At 41.7% G+C, this 22,719-nt stretch overlaps 1 protein-coding gene across 2 annotated transcripts in view; it reads right to left on the reverse strand.

Annotated features, from left to right (window-relative positions):
* SLX4IP (SLX4 interacting protein) overlaps positions 1-22,719 on the reverse strand; it is a 197,585-nt gene that overhangs the window by 6,732 nt on the left and 168,134 nt on the right. For both annotated transcript variants that reach the window (XM_001116207.4, XM_077951202.1), the window contains 2 exons: positions 20,827-20,904; positions 17,711-17,799 (listed from right to left, as the gene is read on the reverse strand). In XM_001116207.4, coding sequence (XP_001116207.2) covers positions 17,711-17,799; positions 20,827-20,904 — 167 coding nt within the window. The remainder of the gene's footprint in view (positions 1-17,710; positions 17,800-20,826; positions 20,905-22,719) is intronic.

Here is a 22,719-nt window from a genome sequence, read left to right on the forward strand (position 1 = left end):
CAGCAAGACCTGGTGACACAGTGGTCTACACCCTTACCATCCTAAGAATTCCCCATATTTTCTCTATCTGCAAAAATAAAGAATATTTTGTGGCCGGGCGCGGTGGCTCACGCCTGTTATCCCAGCACTTTGGGAGGCTGAGGTGGGCGGATCACGAGGTCAGGAGATCGAGACCATCCTGGCTAACATGGTGAAACCCCGTCTCTACTAAAAATACAAAAAAAAAAAATTATCCAGGCGTGATGGTGGGCACCTGTACTCCCAGCTACTCAGGAGGCTGAGGCAGGAGAATGGCATGAACCCAGGAGGCGGAGCTTGCAGTGAGCTGAGATGGCGCCACTGAACTCCAGCCTGGGTGACAGGGTGAGACTCCGTCTAAAAAAAAAAAAAAAAAAAAAAGTTGTAACACCCAAGACCGTAGCAATAGTCAAATATTTTAATATTGGTATTTTGAAAACTGGAGTTTGTGATTCTTGGCTACTAAAAAATTCGGGACTTTTTTCCTTATACTAACCACCACTCTGGTTTTATATAATTCATAGATTATCTGCCTATCTAGCCTTTTGTGTTCCCATGGAAGCATCATAAGGAAGTAATTATAAAATGTAAAAGCCTACCTACCTTGCCAACATTAACCCATTTCATAGTTTTGGAATCTCTTCTCCTTTTGGTTATCGAGTACATAATCCAGACGAGTATTAACTCCTCTCATTTTCTGAGACACTAAGTATTCTTCCCCATCAAATTCCAATAAAATGTTGCTACCACCAGAAACAGCTTTAGTAAACTGTCATTAGGTCCTTGCTTTAGAACGACACTGGAATTAGCAGTGACAGCCCCAGAGCACCTGGTGGGTGGCAGCCATGAGTACCACGCCTGGTTACCCTACAGGCTGAGGGGATGTGCTTTGCCTAATCACTGCCCTGCACCACTGAGGATGGGCTCTCCATGCTCTTCAGTTGTGCCTATCCATCTCAGACCTGGGCCAGTGTCATTCAAAGTCATATCTGGTTATAACCCAAGTGAGTTTTAAGCTAGTGAACAGAATATTCTATGTTTTACTGGATTATACTCCCTTTTTTTTGGTTTGTTTTCTAAGACTTACTAGTTGGCCAAAATGAGTGACATCTTAAAATTCAAATGAGAGAGAGAGAGAGAGAGAGAGAGAGGAATCGAGATTTATGTGTGAAACACTTCTAAACATGCCCTATAAGTACAGTAGAATCTCCCCTTACAACCACACCCTGTAAAGTGCTGTATTTTCAGAGCTGAACAATTAACATAAGGAGCATGAGTCAGGCTTTGAACAACTCTGTGGGAACCAGAAAGCCTTTTGCTATTAGGAATGATGTAAATTCCCCAAGGCTGGAAGAAATCCACAATGCAAGGCAGACAGGGTCATAAATAACAACAATGAATACTGCATATGCCACATAAAGTATTATGCTGCGATAGTGACACTCTCTTCAAATCTCGTATTAAATTCAATCACTGCCTTTATTTATTTATTTTATAAATTCAGTTTAAAGAGCACTATGCATTTCCTTTGGGAACTTCAAAAACTCCTTTAAGAAGCAGAGCAGTCGGCTCTCATCCCAAATTCCTCTGACAACAATGAGGGAAAATGTCCTTGGAAGAAACGGGACAACAGAAAAGGTGACAGAGTGACAGGAGGAAATGTCCTGTTCAAAAAGTGTAAAATCTGTGACTTAGTTTTCATTTAAAAAAAAAAAAAAAAAAAAGAAAGAAAGAAAAAAGAGAAGAAAAGAAAAGAAAAAGAGAAAGGCAAGGCGGGGTCTCCTGCTTACAAATTAAAACCACATTTGGCAATTTGTTGAAGGAGGCATATTTACATTTGTATGAAGACTGGGTGGGCAGGAAAAAAAAGATTAGACTCCCTCTTCAGCCCCTGAGCTGTCAGGTCTCATTAGAAATCTCTTACTCTAACATTTCTAGGGTCAATTCACTCCCCTTTGTCTCTAAATCAAAGCCTCCAGTGCCACTCTCCCCTGCCCCCAAACAAGTATTCCTTAGGAAGCAGCTATCACCTGGGAACAGGATTTCCTAAAGGGAGTCGTCCTGATTACTAATGGCTTCTCACATCTGGCATCAAAATGCAATCTGAGGCTTATCCGGAGGCACAACGCCAAGATACAGATATATAATGTGTGCTAAGAGGGGTTGCAAGTGCCTTCTGGGCTTACGGGACGACCCTACTACTTTTCAGATTCTGCCATGAATAATGATCCCATCAGCTCTTGTAAAGAATGAAGATAAACCCAACATACTCAAAGAGGCTACCAAAGAGTTGGCCATCCAAAGTCCAGAATGAGGACATTCTGAGTCCCCATGGACTCAGATATTCCACAAATATCATTCCTTGGTATACTCCTTCCCAGCCATCTGCCTCATCCCCACTCTACCTCCTATTTTGTTTTACTTTTAGGTTACACTTTGAAGAGTTTTGATTCAAAAGTTTCTCTCTATAAAGAATGTCAGTACATAGTTCCAGGGCAAAACCAAACAGAAATAGGGCAAAGCCCTGGCCTCTAGGGAGATACCCTCCTTCAAACAACCTAAGCAGCCTACGCAGGCCACAGGGCAAGGGATCAGGACTTTTCTCCATCTTTGGGGGTATTCTGGAGACCACCACCCCAAGGATGAAGACAGTCAACACTCATGTCCCAGTACAGAACCAAGGGGAAGGCTGAACAGATGAATGTTTGAGTATGATGATGGGTGATATTACCGTATTCCTGTATGGGCTGACCTGGGAAACACATTTTAAATTCCAGGATAGAAAGGACTGCAAAGAGAGTCCTCACCAGGATGAGCTAGGTGACTAAGATATCCTTCTTGCCTCTAATCAAAGAACAGGCTGATTTGAGATGCAGTTAGAAATACTGGGCTGGGTGCAGTGGTTCACGCTTGTAATCCCAGCACTTTGGAAGGCCAAGGTGGGAGGATAGCTTGAGCTCAGGAGTTCAAGCCTAGGCAACATAGTGAGACCTCATCTCTACAAAAAATTAGCCAGGCGTGGTGGTGCGCACTTAGAGTCCCAGCTACTCAGCAGGCTGAGGTGGGACGATCACTTGAGCCCAGGAGGTCAAGGCTGCAGTAAGCCATGACTGTGGCACTGCATTCCAGCCTAGGTGACAGAGTAAGACTTTGTCTTAAAAAAAAAAAAAAAAAAGAAGGAAAAAGAAAAAAGAAATACTGGGCAATGTTTAAGTCCCAAAAGCACATTGAAACTGTGGATAAACCAAGGAGCCACCCCACAGTGACTCACTGAAAACTGGTTTTGAACAGAACACTGTTGGATTAGTGGGAGATAGGGAGAGAAGTTGGCCTAAAATGGCAGAGAAAACACCTGCTCTTGAACTTCCAACCTCCTCATGCAGTCTATAAAGCATAGGAGGGGCTCCCGCAGGCCAGTGGGAAGACTGGCTGCATCAGAGGCATAGAACGAGTCTTTTGAAAATGGAGATTCCCAAGACCCCTCCCTGGAAGCTCTGATTCACGAGATCTGGGGTGCGGCAAGGGCATCTACATTTAGGTTCCAAGGTGATTCAAAAACTGCCGATATACATAACACAACACTCAGCAAGGCAGAGCAACAGATAAATACAAACTGGTACAATGAGACAGTCTTTGGCAAAGTGTGGTCTGTTTATCCCATGCATCAAAATCATGTGGGGAGTGTGTTAAAAAATGTTCTAAGTTCCACCCCAGAATTTGGATCTCTAGGAAGCAGCGTCAGGGCATGTATATTTTGGGCAAGCTCCTCGGTGATTCTGATACTCAGCAGAATTACTGAACTTCTGCCCTAAGGGCACACAGAATTGATAACTGAGCAGAATCCCACAGAATAATCCAATCAGGCAATACTGAACTCTGTATCTGGCAATGCTTGAAGCCCTTGAGGGAAAGGACCTTGCTTTCACAGAGCCCCTATCTCCATGGAGAAGACAACAAACAAACAAACAAACATGTGTCAGGTGGTGATGATGTTATGAGGAGAAATAAACATCCAAAGGGCCATGGGGTGCTATTTTAGATATGGCAGTCAGGGAAGGCCGTGGTAGGTAACAAGGTGGGCTTTACACTGAGACCTGAGTGAAGGACAAGCCACAGGAAAGAGCATTTTGGGCAGGGGGAAGAGGGAACACCAAGGCTCTGAGGACAGAGTATGCCTGGATGGTACAGAAACTGGAGAGTAAATCAGGGGAAGAGGTCAGGAAGCTGGAAAGAGGGGTGTGTGTGTGTACTGGTGGTGAAAAGGCAGATCTTGTGTGACTTTTGTAAGGATGGCATGTTTTATTGTGAGGAAGATGATATGCCCATGGAAGCTTCCTAGAAGAAAAAGGGCTTGACATTTTAAAAGGAATACCTTGGGCGTTGTAGAGGTACATGGTTACGAGGAGGAAGACTAGTGATGAGGCCTCGGCAATGACTGATTCATTCAGAGGTGATGGGTCCTGGAGAAGAGCCTGCTTCTTGGGGAGCAGTGGTTAGACTGGAAATATAATTTGATGGGAGACCCAACAAAATGTGCTGATGGACTGGATATAGAGTGGGAGAAAGAAAAGTCATTGGTGACTCCACAATCTTTGGTTTAAATAACTGGATGAAGGAAGTTGGCCTTTACCAATGCGGAAAACATAGTAAATTTAGGGTCAGGCTTGGGGAATAAGACCAAGAAATCAGTTTTAGGCGTTGCTATGGTATGACTCTGTCCCCTTCAAAATTCAGGTGCTGCCAATGTGATGGTATTAAGAGGTGGGGCCTTGAAGATGTAATTGGGCCATGAGGGCTCCACCCTCATGAATGGGATTAGGTGTCTTTATAAAAGGGCTTGAAGGAAGGAGCTGGAACTATTGTCCTTCTACCTTGTGGGGACACTGCTCCTCCTTTCCGGAGCATACAGCAATGAGACATCATCTTGGAGGCAGAGACTAGCCCCTCACCAGACCCCAACCTGCTGGTGACTCGATCCTAGACTTCCCAGCCTTGAGAATAATAATAAATTTCTGTTCTTTATAAGTTACCAGTCTCGGGCATTGTGTTACAGCAACACTGATGGACTAAGATAGTGTAAGAGTCCTCCTGGATATCTAAATGGAGGTGCTGAGCAGGCAGGTAAGATACAGGTTTCCGGCAGAGGGAGGTCTGAGCTGCAGACACAAAGTCCTCAGAGTCAGTCGGATTTTGGAAATGATTTTGGATGAGTAAAAGAAGTTGAGAACATGAGGAGGATTCAGGAAAATAGACTATGAGGGAAGCACCAGTGAGGAGGAGAAAAATCAAGACAGCATAATGCTCCTGGAGGCAAGAGAGAGTGACATGGAGGCAAGAGAGAGTGACACGGAAGTGAAGAACAAAATGCCAATGAAAGTGACAACTGTTTGGAACACTGCCGACTGGTTATGAGTGAAAACTAATCACTGGAAGGAAGGTGACTTTGACATAAGCTGTTTTTGGTGAAGTGCTGGGATCCAAGCCTACCTGAGATGGGGTCAAGGGAGAAGTGCAAGTGGCTGCATTGGCACTTCTCCAGTATGGAGACAGACTGGAGACCAGAACTCCCGAGGAGAAACAGAATGTGAACTGTACAAGCAACTTGAAATTTTCTACAGACCCATTAAAAAAGTAAAAGGACACTTTTAAAGGTGAAATTACATTTCAATAATATATATTTAACATAATATAAAATATTATAATAAGTAATCAATGTAAAAAAATATTCAGATGTTTTATATACTAAGTGTGTGAAGTCTGGTGTGCACGTTATACTTAGATTACATTATTTCTGACTTGTCATATTTTAAATACTCCATAGTCAAATGTAGCCAGTGGCTACAAGTACTGGCCAGCACAGGTCTAGACAACACCACTTTGGAAGAATTTTGCAGTAAGGGGGAGCAGAGAAAAGGGGGCACCCACCACTGTCATCCTCAATACAGCTTGGTGAGGCAGATATTAATACCATGCCCCAGGGTCAGATGCTGCTGGCTAGAAACTGGTGTGACATGGACACACAGCATGGGATGGTAACACCACTACCCATCTGACAAACATGACCTATGTTGGGAATGACTTGCAGCCAGCTCTCCAGCAACTGGCTGAAGGCTCTAAGACAATAATATTAGTTGAGGTTGGAGTTTATGGGGGCAGATCTTCGGGGCCATGGCATTAGGCTACTGTCACTCCAAGAGTTCTTGGGGTGCACCAGCCAATCCTGGCTCATCCTGACCACATGGCCCACCCCGTATGATCCTCCTGGTACCTTTCATAGCCGTACTGGAAGCATATGGCAGAAGCCATCCCACCAAACTCTTGTTTTTAGGATTGTAAAACATCATGTGGAGGCAATAACGGGATGAAAAAAGGCTATTCAATGTCATTAAAATTGTTCTCAAGGTAGGACTTCATGAATTCTCAGTCTTCATCTTTTGAGAGTTGGACCTGTTTTTCCCATGGTTATGTACAGGAGTTTCTTCTGATTCTGTTACATTTAACCCCAAATGAAAATAATTAATGGCCGGGTGCGGTGGCTCACACCTGTAATCCCAGCACTTTGGGAGGCCAATGTGGGTGGATCACCTGAGGTAGGAGTTCGAGACCATCCTGACTAACATGGTGAAACTCCGCCGCTACTAAAAACACGAAAATTAGCCAGGGGTGGTGGCTCATGCCAGTAATCCCAGCACTTTGGGAGGCCGATGAGGGTGGATCACCTGAGGTCAGGAGTTCGAGACCAGCCTGACTAACACGGTGAAATCCTGTCACTACTAAAAACACGAAAATTAGCTGGGAGTGGAGGGGCATGCCTATGATCCCAGCTACTCGGGAGGCAGGAGAATCGCTTGAACCTGGGAGACGGAGGTTGTGGTGAGCCGAGATCACACCACTGCACTCCAGCATGGGCAACAAGAGCGAAACGCCATCTCAATAATAATAATTAATAACCCAACCAAAAGATTTTAAAAGTAGGCAATTCACAGTAGAAGATTAGAAAACATACTCTTAGGGCATATTCAAAATGTTACTGCTTTTCCATTCCTCCTAATCACATCTGCTGAGAATGATACACTCAGAGTTGATCGAATCAGGCAGAGGCTCCAGGCACACGAGTCCCAGCACAGAGGTGAGAGGGAGTGGAGTCTAAGGTCTCATGTTCATTGTTGACTTGTCCCAGAGCCAGCTTCTCAACCCCTTGATGGTTGGTTTCTCATCTACCTTTCAGGATTGTTTGGGAAATTTAAATGCTGTGAGGTGTATGAAGTAACTCTGGAAACTGGAGAGTGCTGAACGCATTTTCAAAGCTGATGCCTTCACAAACCATATGGGGCTGGAGAGAAGGCAAGAGTGCCTTGTATTTGTGAAGAAATCATGTGATTCTCAAAGTCCTTTCTCCAACATCTCATCTGGGCCCCAAGGAGTATTCATCAGGGCAGGTATTGTCACTATGTGATGGATGAGAAGAATGAGACCCACAAAAACTGAGGCCATGCATATAATCAGGGGCAGAAATGAGTCTAGGAAGCCTGCTCTCTGTGCAGCAGTACTGTCTTCACTTTGCCCAATGGCTGCAGTATCATTTGCCATCATAGTTAGATATGGACTTACAGAAAGAGAAGAGGACTTTGGCTCTAGTCACCTCTTGGTCACTACCTGACTGTGATATTTGGACAGCTGACATATTCTCTGAGCACCAGTTTCTTCATCTATAAAAAGAGAGATGATAATAATGCCTCTATAGTGGATACTCATTCAGTTCCTGGAAGCAACGCTCAGATTTTGTTCTGGAAAATCACATCTTCAACCTTCATACATATTCATGCATTTCGAGAGATCTTGTTTCCATACCTGACTCCAGAAATGAGCCTATGGCTCAGGCCAATCAAACTACTGAATTCACAAGCCTCAAACAGATGCATCAGCCACAGCTGTCCTGGCAAGAGGCCTCACCTCCTCCCACTGGAAGGAAACAGACCTGAGACTGCGGGATCAACCACCACCCATCAGCGGAGAGTGAAGCCAACACAGTGGAATCTGGAGCCAAAGATGGTGAGAAATGGAGACTTAATGATATTCTTTGTGTCTCTGATCAAGTTGTACCTAAAGTCTGGACTTCTCAGGGGCATGAGACAAAAACCTTCCCTTTTTTTGCTAAGCCGCTTTGAGTTGGCCTTTCGGTCTCTTGAAAATGAAAAGGTTCAAGACTGATACAATCTCTTCTCAGGTTTGTTGCACTGAATAGGTTATTGTATGTGTCAGCCCTCTGCAAATAATTAAAACCTTTTGCCAACAATAAAAGCAAATTAAAAGTATAATATATTATCAGCTTATTTGGGGGGCATATAACAGTGTCAAAGTTTGAAACTGGAACTATTTTAATTTATAACGAGGCAAAAAGAAACGTTACAACCATACTTTAGTGGACACCACATGATTTTCAGGAGCATCGGCAATGTGAAATGTGACACATACGAAAGGCTCAGTTAGTTATAGAAAAGCACCTCAAACAGAGCATGAATGACAATGACCACAATCTCAGACCATGAGGCAACATGGCCACACAGAAGCCACCTGTCTTTAAAATGAGGGAGAAGTCTCTCTTTCCTAAATTTCACTTATAATACTTTTAAAGTTTTTTGATAATAACGAAATAAAAAGGGCAAAACAGGTGGGACAGTCACAATGAACAATTAAAAGAAAGGATGGAAACACACAAGTATGTGTGTATTGACTCAAGGGAACTGAAGCAAACAGGAGGTGAAATGAAAAATGGCATTGTATGAATTCCACTGGGACTGAAGTTGTTTTTCTCTAAATATGACAATGATGATGGACATTTGTTCTGAGACCAAAGGCAAAACACTTGGCACAGGGGCTGGCACCTGGTACGTGAGTCCGCATGAGATGTGCACGAAGCAGACATGACCTTCCCCATTTCAGACTTGAGGAAATTGATGCTCTGGGTGGCCAAGCCATCTGCCCAGTTCCCACAGTGAGGGGCAAGCCTTCATTCCACACGTGTCTGGCCCTGAGTCTGTCCTCTGAGGACTTCACTTCTCTGCCTTCCCATGAAAAGGGCGGGTCTCTAAGGGGAAGTAGAGCCAGGGCTGCTGATAATGCTGCCACTTGGGTTAGTAGTGAATACTCTCATTTTCTCTTTAAAATCATTTTTTAAAAGTTTTCTTTTCTTCTGAATTGATGCCAATGAAGCTCTTGGGTAGACTTGGGGAAGCACCCATAAGTGGTTGCAAACAGTATCACCCTAAACATGAAATCGGTAAAAATAATCAAGGAAGTTATTTTGCAGGAAGTATACATTTCACAGGGATTTTCCAGTTTACATTCACCTGCCCTCAAGAACCTAAAAATATATCCTGACCAACCTTAGACTCTATACTCGAGTCTCTGGTGCCAAACAAGTGACAAACTTGGTGACAAACTTGGACATTTTGAAGAATTTATGGTTTTGGGCCAACACTTGACATTGTGAGGCTTATCAACTGTTCTGAGAATTGGATGGAAGCTATTTAACTTTGACCAGAAGAAAAAATAAAAATACACTTTTTTTTTTAAATTTTAAGGAATTCATGAATCATAGGCTAGTAACCCCAGTTTAAAAGCAGAAGGGAAACATCTGTAAAAAATAGAGAAAACATAATAGGAATTACCCCAGGCAGAGTTGGGCCACTTTAGGAGGTCTTCTTGTTAAAAAAAAAATGCCTTCTCTGACAAAGGCCTGCGGTTGAAAAGTGCCAACACCTGAGGGAAGGCAGACAGCCCTCTTTCGGGATGATGAAAGAAGGATAATGTCTTTCCTAACATCTCACCTGACTGAGCACATGGGCCTGAACAGGGATGTGGTGGAGAGAGGTGGGTAAACATGAAGTCCAGCTGCATAGGGAGTAGGGCTAACCAAAAGGGAGCCCACAGTAGTCCTGGGCACTGATGGGAAAAGGGCTTAAGAGCTAGAGAGAACACACCACAGATGATTGTCTCATTTCAAAATCCTGCTCTGAGCTGGCCTTCTGCCCAGGGATGTGGAAGGAATAGCTCTTGCCATTTCCCTGGGACACAGATACTAAGGCCTCCTCTTTCCAAGACTCAGAGCTCATGATAGTAACAGCTTTTGTGAACTAGTCTGGGAACCTCATCCCCAGTTATGACACTGTTTCCTTGGGAAAATGAGTACTGAATTCTAAATCATCTGCTTACTAATGAACTCTCTGTGCTATCACTGTGGGTGTTCTGATGAAGATGTGCTTTTAGGAATTCAAGTCTGAGAAGTCTGCTGTCTCTTGATTCCTATGTACTTGAGAGAGGTGACTGGGTCCTTCCTCCAAAGCCGTATCTCAATGTGAGTCTGCAGCTAATGGAAATTGAAGGTGTTTAGCTGGGTGGTCGCTGCTGCTCCGCCTCCTCCTATTCTTCCTCCTCTGGATGTTGGTTAACAGAGCTCCCACTGAAGGTCATAAGTTTTTGCCTTTAGTGTGTCTCTTTCCCCACCACTGACTGGCTGGCTAAATGGGGGTTTATCACTTAACTCTTTGGTACTTCAGTTTTTATAGCTGCAAAATAAAGTTGAGCTGGCAAGTGGAGAAAATAATTAGGGAGCCGAGTTTCTTGGGAAAATATTAATAATATAAGCACATGGACAGTGTCAGGTGTTTTTCTCCTTTCATGTAGGAAGGAGAAGATTGTATAGCAGTCTGTTAATGAGGTGTTAATTGCATTTAAATGAAGACTTCTTCAGAGAAGAAAGGAAATGATGCTGATAAAAATTAACACTGTATAGTGCCTTAGACTTTCTATGACATTTTAATATTCATTATTTCACTTGCTCTTTAGGAAAACTTGAGAACACTGTACAGAAGGTATCATGTTTACCTTTGCTTAACCAGTTAGGTGATTAGTGCTCCTGCGAAGCCAGATTACTTGTCTAAGGTCATCAGTGAGTAAGGGGAGAGGCAGTGGTCAAAGCCAGCTCTTTACATTTTAACTCAAATCCCTTTTCCAGTTGTTCTATTCCCCACCACATTTTTCCTAATCAAATCTATCATGTAAAGGGATCATCAATGGAGATCATGGGCCTCTGCACACGCAAAGACGCTCTATGAGCAAAAAAACACAAAGGATTGGGGACTAAGATACATCCTATTCCAACTTATCCTATCTAACGATCCTCATTCATTTAACCTATCCTATTCTACTTCAGCAAAGGGCAGGTTCCCTTTCAGGGATGGCAGTGGTGGGAGGAGGCACAAACCATCTTTTTCACAAATACTGCTGGCTAAACATTTGGGAAGATTTCATTATTAAGAAAAGAGAACAAAAATAATTTCATTATTAACAAACGAGAACTCAGGTTACTGTAATATACAAGCAAAAGACAATCTTTTAAAAAATGATCTCACCTGAGAAATATTTTTTTCTTATTTTCTCCATCTTAGTCTAGAAAAACTAACCAACAGAGGACATCTTCACCCCAACTACCAGCATTTTCAGAGAGTCATCCCTCTGCCAGTCCCTATAAGGGCAGGTGGGGATGGCGGCTATCCAAGGACAACAGCCCATCGTAGGCCACTTGCTGGGGGTGTGGCCCTAATCTATTCCCTAGCTATCTGTTGAACATGTTCTGACCCTGAGCCTTTGCCTTAACTGACTGGAAGGGGACAGAGCAGTCAGCCTTGGGAGAGGGCAAGCACCATGAGAGTTCTTTCACACTGAACAATAGTGTGACTTAAGAAAAGTGTTCTATTTAGTGCTTAAATATTGTCTCTTGGCAGTACGTCCCACTAATCTTTCTACTTAGATGATGCTAGTGAGGACTAGCCTTGTGTGGCTGATGCAGGTCAGCAGAACCTTGACGGCTATTTTGGCCACAACTCAAATGAAGCATAAGGCAGAGAACCCAAATATCTTAGCGGCATCAGCGAAATCCAGCTGCTAAGGGGCAAAGGAAAGCCTACTTCCTACAGATGCCTCATTGTCAGGTGTGCACCGACGGTGTGGCAGAGGCAGACAGAGCTTGGCTGTCCCTTAAACCAAAAGACCATAATTAGGATAATATTGGTCACTACACAGAATAAAAAGGACCTCATATCATAAACTAAAATACATTCCATAAAAGTATCAGAAGAAAATATAAGTAAATATTTATCTAAGTTTGAAAAACATAACACCAACATCATCAAAAGCAGAGATCATTACAGAAAACACAATTCTCAGGATAAACAATGTATCCTACCATATAGCACTGACATACAAGTGAAAGGAAAATGATAAACTCACTGAGAGTTACTTTCCTTACTAGATAAGAAGCCTTCATGTAGCAGAGTTTGTCAAATACAAAATCATCAGTAAAAAAAATGGACAGAAACACATAATTGACAAATAGGGTCCTAGTTGAAACACATACACACGGACCTCAGTTTATTAAGTATGATGTATGAAGAGATACCATCCAGATCATTAGCAGAGACTTTGCATTCAGAGTTGTGGCTAATTTTTATTTTCTTTATATATATTTGGATTAAAAACTTTTGTACAATGAATATGTACAATATTGGTCATCAATTATTAGGTAAAATCTAAGTTCATAACATTGTAGAAAATGTGAAATATGAAAACAGCCTCTCTCTACTCAGGGAAATTTCCCTAGTGCTACAGGAATCTCTTGTTAATGTCTTCCATGCAATTCACCACTAGCGTTGTTTAGAAATAAGAAAAACAAAGGCTGGGCCCAGTGGCTCACGCCTGTAATCCCAGCACTTTTAGAGGCCGAGGCGGGCAGATCACAAGGTCAGGAGATCGAGAACATCCTGGCTAACACAGTGAAACCCCGTCTTTACTAAAAACACAAAAAATTAGCCAGGCATGGTCGTGGGCGCCTGTAGTCCTAGCTACTCGGGAGGCTGAGGCAGGAGAATGATGTGAACCCAGGAGGCGGAGCTTGCAGTGGGCCAAGATCGCGCCACTGCACTCCAGCCTGGGCGACAGAGAGAAACTCTGTCTCAAAAAAAAAAAAAAAAAAAAAAAAAAAAAAAAACAGAAATAAGAAAAATAATTTTTTTAACTCTATGATAGATCATGCAAAACCTGGAAAAGTCATCCACTACTTATTTCATTTTCTAAACACAAAAATAGAGAATTATTTTCTTAAATGATCTGATTTATACTTAAGAAAAAGCTCTCTTAGGAAAGTTAAAGGATTCTGTCATGAGGGTACAAACGTCAGTGCACAGTCAAATGTTAAGTAGTTTATTTCTTCTGTTCTAAAAACATAAGGCCTATAATGTTAGCTTATAATTTCTACTTACATCTTTCTTAAGATCAAATATAACTACCCTGGAAGTTTTGCTAATCACAATTTTTAAATCTGCAAGAAAATTTCTTCTTTGTGCAAAATTATTTTGTAGTTTTTATTTAGCTACAGTTTTATTTGCTTCCTCCAATAGAAATCCCAGGTGAGAAAAGATTTTTGAGATAATCTGATACCCTCCCCCTTGAATGACAGGAGGGCTATGGCCCACAAAGGGCTGGGTTATGCACAGCTGAGGACTATAACAGCCAAGCTAAAAACAACTCAGCCTTCAGTAGTTTATTATTTTGTATTCAAAAACCAGAAGAAGACTTCTTTACCACTAAACAGTAGTGTGCCTTAAGAGAAGTAGCTGAGTTAGTGCTTCAGTATTGTTTCTTGACAGGATGCCCCAGTAATCCTTAGATGATGCTACAGTGAGGACCCAGCCTTTTGTGGCTGGCCTACATCTGCAGAGTCTTAACAGCTATTTTCACAACTTGACCACAACTCAAAGAGTATAAGGTAGAGAACTCAAATATCTTAATGTAGATATCCACTTGTAGGCAGTAATAGCACTACAGATCATTTTTAATTTCCAAAAGGATCACAGACTTTGAGAGCTTCGGTTTAAACGTAAAAAAAGTAGGTCTGGGGATTTGGGACTTTCCTTCTGAGGAAGAGTAGAAGAGATCCAATGGAACCCTTAAAGATACAGGTGCAGAGTGGAAAAATATTTAGGAAAAATGGAGGCCGTATTTGAATGACATTTTTAGGTCACCAGGATCTCCTTCAGCAGCCTTGATCTGCCAAACTGTAAGCTCCTTGAGGGCCAATGCACTTTCTTACTTTTCTTTGTTTCCCTGGTGCCTACCAGAGTTCCCAGTATAGAGCTGGGACTTAGCAAATTATGTTAAAATGTGATGGTAAAAACAGATGGGAAGGCTGATCTCCAGAGACTAGAAGGAGTGGCTGTAACTAACACACAGTGAAATAGTAGCTTTGTCCTGACCCAGAAATGTCCCAGATATATACAGAGTTCTATGCTTATTTACACAACTTTAACAAAGAAATAATAGAAATAATAAATAATATTAAATTTCCCAAAGGCTCCAGGACTTTACATCTGAGAAAGAAAACAGTTTCCACATAGGCTCTTGGGTTTGTAAATAAGAAAATATTGTTGGAATGGAATGTAGTTGAGCGCAATCAAAATTCACTTTTTGTTCTTCATATTTCTAAGGAAAAAAAGGTGAGGAAAAAACAAACCAAATAAAGGTAAAAACTCTCAAAAAGACTCCCCAGTTCTATATCTAGCAATAGGTCAAAAACGGAGGCTACAAGAGTTTTTAGATTTCTTATGAGAAACTCTAGTAAGAAAAATACAATGACTCATTTCATAATAATGCCCTTTCTTCCCAAAGTACACATCACAGTTCCCACATCCCTAGCACATGGGCACTCTGTGCAGAGCTATTGCAACACAGAGGATCTCCCTGCACCAAAGTCCCTGAGTGGACAAGAGAAACGCCAACAGTGACAGCAGGGACAGACCTCCCTGGTGCTGCGGTGCTTAGGCGCAGCGTGGCTGCATTCGCTCTGCTCCGTAAAGGAGGGGGATTACTCCCTTTGTACTGCCTGATCTGGAACAGCAGTTCTTTTGTGCAACTACCTTTAAGAACTGGGGAGCTAAGTGCAGCTGGCTTCCTTGTCTACAGGTTGAAAGAATCCCTTGACAGAGTAGTTTTGAATAGACGCTCCCAGATTTCCTAACCAATTGTCACTTAGACATTGAGAATCCAAAAAAAAAAAAAAAATGAAGGAAAGGGAAAGTGTGCTCTCAAGGCTACAGCATGAGTAAGGCACCCAGGCTGTTGCTCAAGTACTAGTTCACTCCCCTGTCACTTCTGTGGCTGCAGAAGGGTGAGTTAAGTCAACAGTTATACAAAAACAACTGAAGTTTACTGCCAAGAAATCTCTCCAATATAGCTACTGCGGGCACCAATTTTCCCAGCCTTGCCCAGTCAGATGTTCTTGAGAATCGCTATCAAGAGAAAATGACATGGCTCCTGCCCTTTGGTGAATATCCATGTAAAGTGATACAAGAATTCAAAGCTTGAAGGAAGTCCAGGGAACACTCACAGGAGCCTGACATCACTGGCTTTGGGCATTTGAAGTATAGAACAAGTGATAAGAATGCCTTCTCTCAGGCAGAAGGCAGTTCTGGAAGGGAAGGGCTGTTTATTGATCCTTAAATAGCTGAGACAGGCAGACTCTGTAGAGGTCAAATATCAATGAGAATTAAACTACAAGACACTTCTGGTGGAAGGATGGTGTAGTTGGCTTGATGGGCCATTTGTGGGAGAGGGACCTTTACTTGACCTGGGTCTTTTATTGCTTCTAGTAACAACAGGCCTGAGGAAGTGGTGGGCTGGAGGCCTGTGAGGAGGGGAGGTGGCAGAGGTGAGCAGGCTAGGCAGAGGGACACACAGAGCTTGTGCCCGGAGATGAAGCTGTTGAGTAGTACCAGGCTGTAGCTGACATATGTGGCTGGGAAAACGTGTATGTGAAGAGACAGAGGTGGAGTAAATGAGCAACTGAAGAGACAGAAACTGACCACAGCTAAAGACAATCACTCAAAACAAGGAACGAACCTCGTGATGGAAATGGCATTTTCCTCATAAGTTAATATGGTTAACTCTGGTCATGTTATCGCTGGTTATCAGAACATTTTAAAGATAAAGAAACTGAACTCAGTCATGTAAAAGGCTCAGACTGGTGAGATTTTCAGAATGAAAATTCTCAATGTTTAGGAAGTCCTCCAGATTACAGGATTTATATGACAGCCGCTATAGAAAACTTACATCTGTATAAATACCAAGGCCCCTAAGGGGGATAATATTTCATTTGTATTGAGATGTTTTAATCCCTCCTTAATAATTTAAGATACTAAGTATTAATATTGCATATCAGATAGAAGATCTAATTTCTCCTGTATTTCACTTGAAAGTAATAATACTTTCTGGAACAGTTAATTGTTGTTTTCTTAAACCATAGATCAATTTCTTCCTTGCTCTGAATCAGTTAAGCTATATTATAGTTTAGATGTATGCCCATGGCACTGCCACTTTAGTATTTATTAGTTTACGAAGATAACTCAACATCCTGGACATATTTCAAAGGACAAACTTACTGCTTTTCACCAAATTTGCCTCATTCATTTAATGTGTATTCTTAAGAGTTTAACTGATGGATGAAGAAGAGGAGATATGAACCACACTGGCTGTTGCAAAGCGTTCCTCTGCACCAAACACAGACATCTAAATTTAAATACAAGTTCTCTGCTCTTTACTTTTCCTGGGTCTCTACTCACCCTTGTAGCCTCTGAAACACTCTTCTTACGTATTTATTTAAGATGAGATAAGAAGCTGGTTTTAGATGATGTGGGCCAAATTTCAGATTTCATATGGATTAAAAAATAATAAACATCAAGGGTAATCTAATATTCCCATAAATTATTTTAGAAGCATAATAATCATGTCATTCTTCATGGCCCGGTTAATGTCTGCTGGTTTTTTTTTTTTCTGTTTGTTAAAGATTCAAGTCATATGTCCCTGTTCGTTAAAGATTCAAGTCATACGTTCAAAAATACGGAAAAAAAACTCTGTGTAGAAGTCAGGCAGACTGGACCGTGGCTGCAGCAAACACACACACATGCAACGAGGAGATTCTCAAGTGTACATGTTCAGTTTAAAAGACAAAGCAGTCAGCTGCAATTCTGAGTCAGTTTTCTTTATCTATTTGAAGAGACAACTCCAATAAAACAGAAACAGGCCCTGTTGGAGCTCAAGACTTAGCATGAGAAAAAGGAGACAGAGAAGGAGACAGACAGAGAGAGAGAGAGAGAGAAAGAGAGAGAGAGAGAGAGAAAGAGAAAATGAACCCTATCAGCTGTGAAATAATACACTGGGGAAAGTACTGGTTCTCATGAAAATGTCGGTGAATCACCATGGAATAAAATTAAAAGCCACTGACCCCAATGAAAGCCTCCAGTGGAAACATGTGGATTTTGCTTCATTTCACGTAAAGACTTTTCTTTATTTCATTTAAACACTATCATAAGCACCATCACAGCTTTTGTGATGTGCTGCTTTCTCATTTACAATTGATATGGAAAAGGTACTGCTGATTAAAATGGTCTTCAGGAAAAGAAGAACAATGCACAAATTAGTTGATATAACCATGTAAAACAGGTAGCGCTCTTCTTGTTCCCTTAAAACATGCGTTGGGTGCTCATCAGCTGAACGACAACAGCAGACAATTCTTTTTTTCTATTTTTTGCAGTAACTCAGCATTTAAGCAGACTTATTTGTAGAATTTTTTCATACTCACCAAACCTTCATTCTGATTTGCTAAAAGATCACGACTGAATGCAAGCTGACTGACACAAACCACAAATCTGTCAGGGAATACATGGAGTTCTGTATAAAATGAAGAAAAACGAGTTTAAAGGCGTCAAAAAACTCTAAACACAGAATGGTTGTCCCAGATTTTTGTTCATTTTAAGTTACTGCAATATGCAGTAACAATAGAAAACACGCATCTCCCCTCTCCTCCCATCCTTTCAGCGTTTGCCAGCAATAGGGCAGGGTGAGCGCAAAGCTCTAGGGAGAGCTGACCAGGCTGCAAATGGGTCCACCTGCGCCCCGGGACCATTACATTGCAGGAAACCCCCAGGCAGAACCTCTGCAGCCTCCCCTCTGTGTCAGTTGGCTGTTTGCTGATTACAACTCCTATTTGGAAAATAGGATCAATGTTTTCAAAATGAGCATGTAAGACTTATAGAGGAAGAGGAATATTAGATAAAATCTAAAAATGTGACCTATCAATGTTTTTCCTAGTTACTTTACTTATCATCTCCTTGGTCAGCTAGTCTTAGAGAGGTCCCCGACCCTGGAGGGCAAACTACTAATCTGAATCAGGCTGGGAAAACAGCAGCTTCTCTTAGGAATTAATGAACCAACTATTAAGAAAATGGATAAATATACAATAAAGATGGTAAAATTACACCATACTCATAGTAATCTATTATTGCTGCTTCTTAAAACAAAACCACAACTTCCCATTGGGAAAGACTGAATGAATCACTGAACTGGACTCCTCGGCATTCAATGAAAGGAACGCAAGGTAGTAATGACATCCGGATCTTTCCTTCTCTCATCTGTCTGTCCATCCATCCATTTGTTCGCCAGCCTCCAGCTACCCAGGCGTGATGTCTGGAGTGATGCTGAGCTGATGCCAACAGTGTATGTTCCAGGTGGGTGGGGAGGGGCTCTTCTCCCTTTTTCATACTTGGTTGTACTGCTTGAATATTTTTATGATACACATGTCTGATACTTGTGATAGAAATCAAGTCATTTTTCTAACAAAGAAAGCTTCCCTCTTACATGAGACCAATTTTTTTTAAAGATGGATATTATGAATCAGGTGAGTAAAGCCTTTTAGGTACATTGCACATGATGGCAATGACTGTTTGAGGTAATAACGTATCTCAATTTGATATACCGCTTAGAAGCCAAGCAAGAAGGTGTCAATTGCATGGACACAGAATTTAAACAAGTTACACCTTATACTACTAGACTAGCTTAAATGATCCCAAAAGGCCTAAGGAGTTGTTGTTCCAGTAACAGCTCTCTCCTTATCCTGTCAACCACTGCTGTCTCCTTGGCAGTCACCCGCCTTATTCCAAGTTATCCTATTCAGAACAGCAGGTTAACAGTTCTAAAAAAAAGAGCTCCACTCATCCTGCTCCAAAACCTACCATGGCTCCCCAGTGCCCAACATTCCAAGCCCTCCATGATTAGGGATTAACCTGTTGTTCTGGTCTCACTCCCAATTAGTCCTCCTCATGAGGAAAGCCCCCATTTCAGGTGGGGGCCTGGGTGTTTTTAAAGTTTAATCCCATGTGGGTATGATATCTGGCTAGGTGACTAGAGATGGACTTTGAAAAGCCGGAACAAAATTAGCAAAGCAATTAATATTTATTCATTAGTTCTTAAAAGATCTTATTGAGATAAATGGTAAATAGCCTTTTTATCATTTTATGAGAGGGGAAAATGAGCCACAGAATTCATTATTTGTCTACCTTCCCCCCACAAAAAAAAAATCATAAAATTGAAATACAACAGTTTATTAGTGGATCAGAACTGGAATTCAAAATTATCAGTTCTATCAAATAATTCCTCTGTATTTGCATTTCTTCCTCTGAAAAGTAACAATGTTAGAATGGCAGATTTTAAACATTTTGGTGCCAGGTATGAACAGAAAGCAACTTCTGCACCCTTTTGTTCTGTTTAGGTCATTATTGAGAGTTGCATTATTTTAATATTTAATTAAATATTTAGGCAATGATAGTCCTTTGTACAGATACAAGGTTAGCTGACTTATTTTATGAGAGAGTTGAACAAAGTGGAAGGCCTGTTACGAAAGCAATATATCTGAGGCTGGGTATGTTGGCTCATGCCTGTAATCCCAGCACTTTGGGAGGCCAAGGCGGGAATACAGCTTGACCCCAGGAATTTGAGATCAGCTTCAACATAGTGAGACCCCTTCTCTACCAAAAATTAAAAAAAAAAAAAAAAAAAAAAGAGAGAAAAAAATTAGCCAGGCATGGTGGCACACACCTGTGGTCCCAGCTACTTAGGAGGCTGAGGTGGAAGGATCACTTGAGCCTAGGAGGCTGAGGCTGCAGTGAGCCATGACTGCACCACGGCACTCCAGGCTGAGTGACAGAGTGAGACCTTGTCTCAAAAACAAACAATAGCAAAAAAGAGAGTAATATATTCGAGCAGAGTTTATAGTTAAGAAAATGCAGATAATCATGAAGATTCCACAGCAAGCCTCTACACAGTTAATTTTTTAAAGTTCCTATTTCATGTCTTACATATATATATACTGAAATCGTCCATGGAAGGTGACCTACATTTTCTTTCCAGTGCTCAGATCAACCTGGAGAAAGATCATTAGCTTCTGATTTTACTGTTGCTGGCTGGACAAGTTTGAAATCATATCCTTAGGGGACATCTAGACTTGGGGAAGTGACGTGGGAAAGTGGCCTCATCACACACCTAGGGAAAGCTCTGAGAGCTCTGGGCTGGGAAAGAGCTTTCTTGTGTACACACCTGCTCCATGTGCCAGGGCCTTGGTGTGCACAGACAATATTGAAGTGATTCATAGTTCAACTGTGTTGAGTCACTCTGAAAACTCAAAGAAAGTGCTGAGATGCATCAGGAAAGGAAAGCATGATGTGGCCCGGCTCAGTGTTCTCAGAGAGGCAGTAAACACAGTACAAGCTGGGAGGAAAGAAATCACAAACTTTCGGACACACTCAAGGACATGAAGGCAATGAAGCAAGTAGGACTCTCCATTCCTTAATTTTCATCCCTTCTCTATCTTAGGGCAAGCAGATTGTGTGAAATGTCTGATAAACCAAGAAATCGGCTTCTTACCAGCATTCTGTGAGCTCCTGATGCAGCGAAGACGTATCCCTCTCTTGAGAAAATAGGCTGTGATTTGAAAGCCATAACCTGTAAAGTGAAAGGGAATATCACACTAAGTTAAAAGTTTGTTTGCCACTAAATCTCAGGTTCGGCCCGGTGCCTGCCATATAAGATGCATTCAGTAATTATTTAGTAAATGAGGCTGCGCACGGTGACTCACGCCTGTAATCTCAACACTTTGGAAGGCCAAGGCAGGCGGATCACTTGAGGTCAGATGTTCGAGACCAGCCTGGCCACCACGGTGAAACCCTGTCTCTATTAAAAATACAAAAACTAGCCGGGTGAGGTGGTGGGCACCTGTAATCCCAGCTACTCAGTAGGCTAAGGCAGAAGAATTGTTTGAACCTGGGAAGTGGAGGTTGTAGTGAGCTAAGATCACTGCACTGTAGCCTGGGTGACAGAGTGAGACTCTATCTAAAATAATAATAATTAGTAAACAAAAGAATAAAGGAATTAACAGAGGGCTTCTCTTGAGAGGTAAGGGTGAACATTACTATCTTGCCTCTTCCAGGAGGCCTGACTATGACGCCTGGCATAGTCCCTACTCCCTGAAGTGTCTCAGCTACTTCAACTGTAAAATGAAATAAATGAAGAGGTCTAATGTGCCTGAAAATTAGAACTTTCAGATGGGATAATTCAATTGGAGCTTGCAAATAGATCTTAGCCACCTTCTGATACTCACTGCTTATTAGCTCATAAAAAGAAGCAGTTCATACCTATTTGAGCATGGATGTATTTTGCCTATAAATAAATTAATTCAAGTATGTCAAAATCTTTATATAGAATGAGATGAAAAGAAATGTGACATGAGTAAAAAACTAATTTCTCCAACTCACCAGAGTGGCCTAAGTGAAAGAGACAGAGCATTAAGTGTTGGCAAGAATGTAGGACAACTGGAATTCTCATACGCTGCTGGCAGGAATGCAAATTGGTACAGCCACTTTGAAAAAAATGCTTGAGTATCTAAAGCTGAACTTAGGTATGAAGATACAGTGTTCACAATAGCACTCTTCACAACAGTCTCAACCTGGAACCAATGCAAATATCCATCAACAGTAAATTTTTTAATGGGGATACAGTCACACACTGAAATACTATATTGCCTCTAAAAATGAATGAGCTACAGTTACAGGTAATAACAGAAATACATCTCACAAACATAATGTTACATGAAAGAAGCCTGACCCCCAAGAGTAAATGCCATGTGTGAAAATGGAGACATTATCATTCATCTTACAGGGTGGCAACAGATTTTCAGATGGGTCACAGAAAGTGCCAGCTTAATTCCTTCCTCCCTCCCTTCCTCCTCTCTTCTGGCTTCCCTCCAGGTATAAACTACTTTATTGATGATTTTCCTAAAATCATAGTAAAACTGTTCCTGGTTATCGCAGTCAGCAGTCAAGTTATTTGGTAGAAGAATCAGAAGCAAAAGGTCCACCAGAGCAGGGTGAGGGTACCCCTGTGTCAAACTGGAGCGGCCAAGAGTTGCAGGAAGTAATCTCTAGGACTGTCAGATTCTCCAAAGTCCATGACTATGGTTGTTCTGCAATACCTTAGGTAAAGAATACAATTAAAGAAGTTTCCCCTTTCATATTCAGTATCCGTCTGACACTCCTGTAGAAAGACCCAGGACATCAGTGACCCCAGATTTGATGCTGTCTAAACAAGCGATGGTTCTGACAGAACAATTGCTTTAGTCATGCAGATTGTGCAATAACAGTGACATCTATGAAAGGATAATCTCCGGATTTACTGAGATAAAATATATTTTTTCCTAACACACTTGAAAATAGATTGCATTTCAGTCATGTGGCTTTCTTCTGCTTAAAATGTCAAACAAAA

This window comes from Macaca mulatta, chromosome 10 (assembly GCF_049350105.2).
Source record: "Macaca mulatta isolate MMU2019108-1 chromosome 10, T2T-MMU8v2.0, whole genome shotgun sequence".
Taxonomy (NCBI): domain Eukaryota; kingdom Metazoa; phylum Chordata; class Mammalia; order Primates; family Cercopithecidae; genus Macaca; species Macaca mulatta.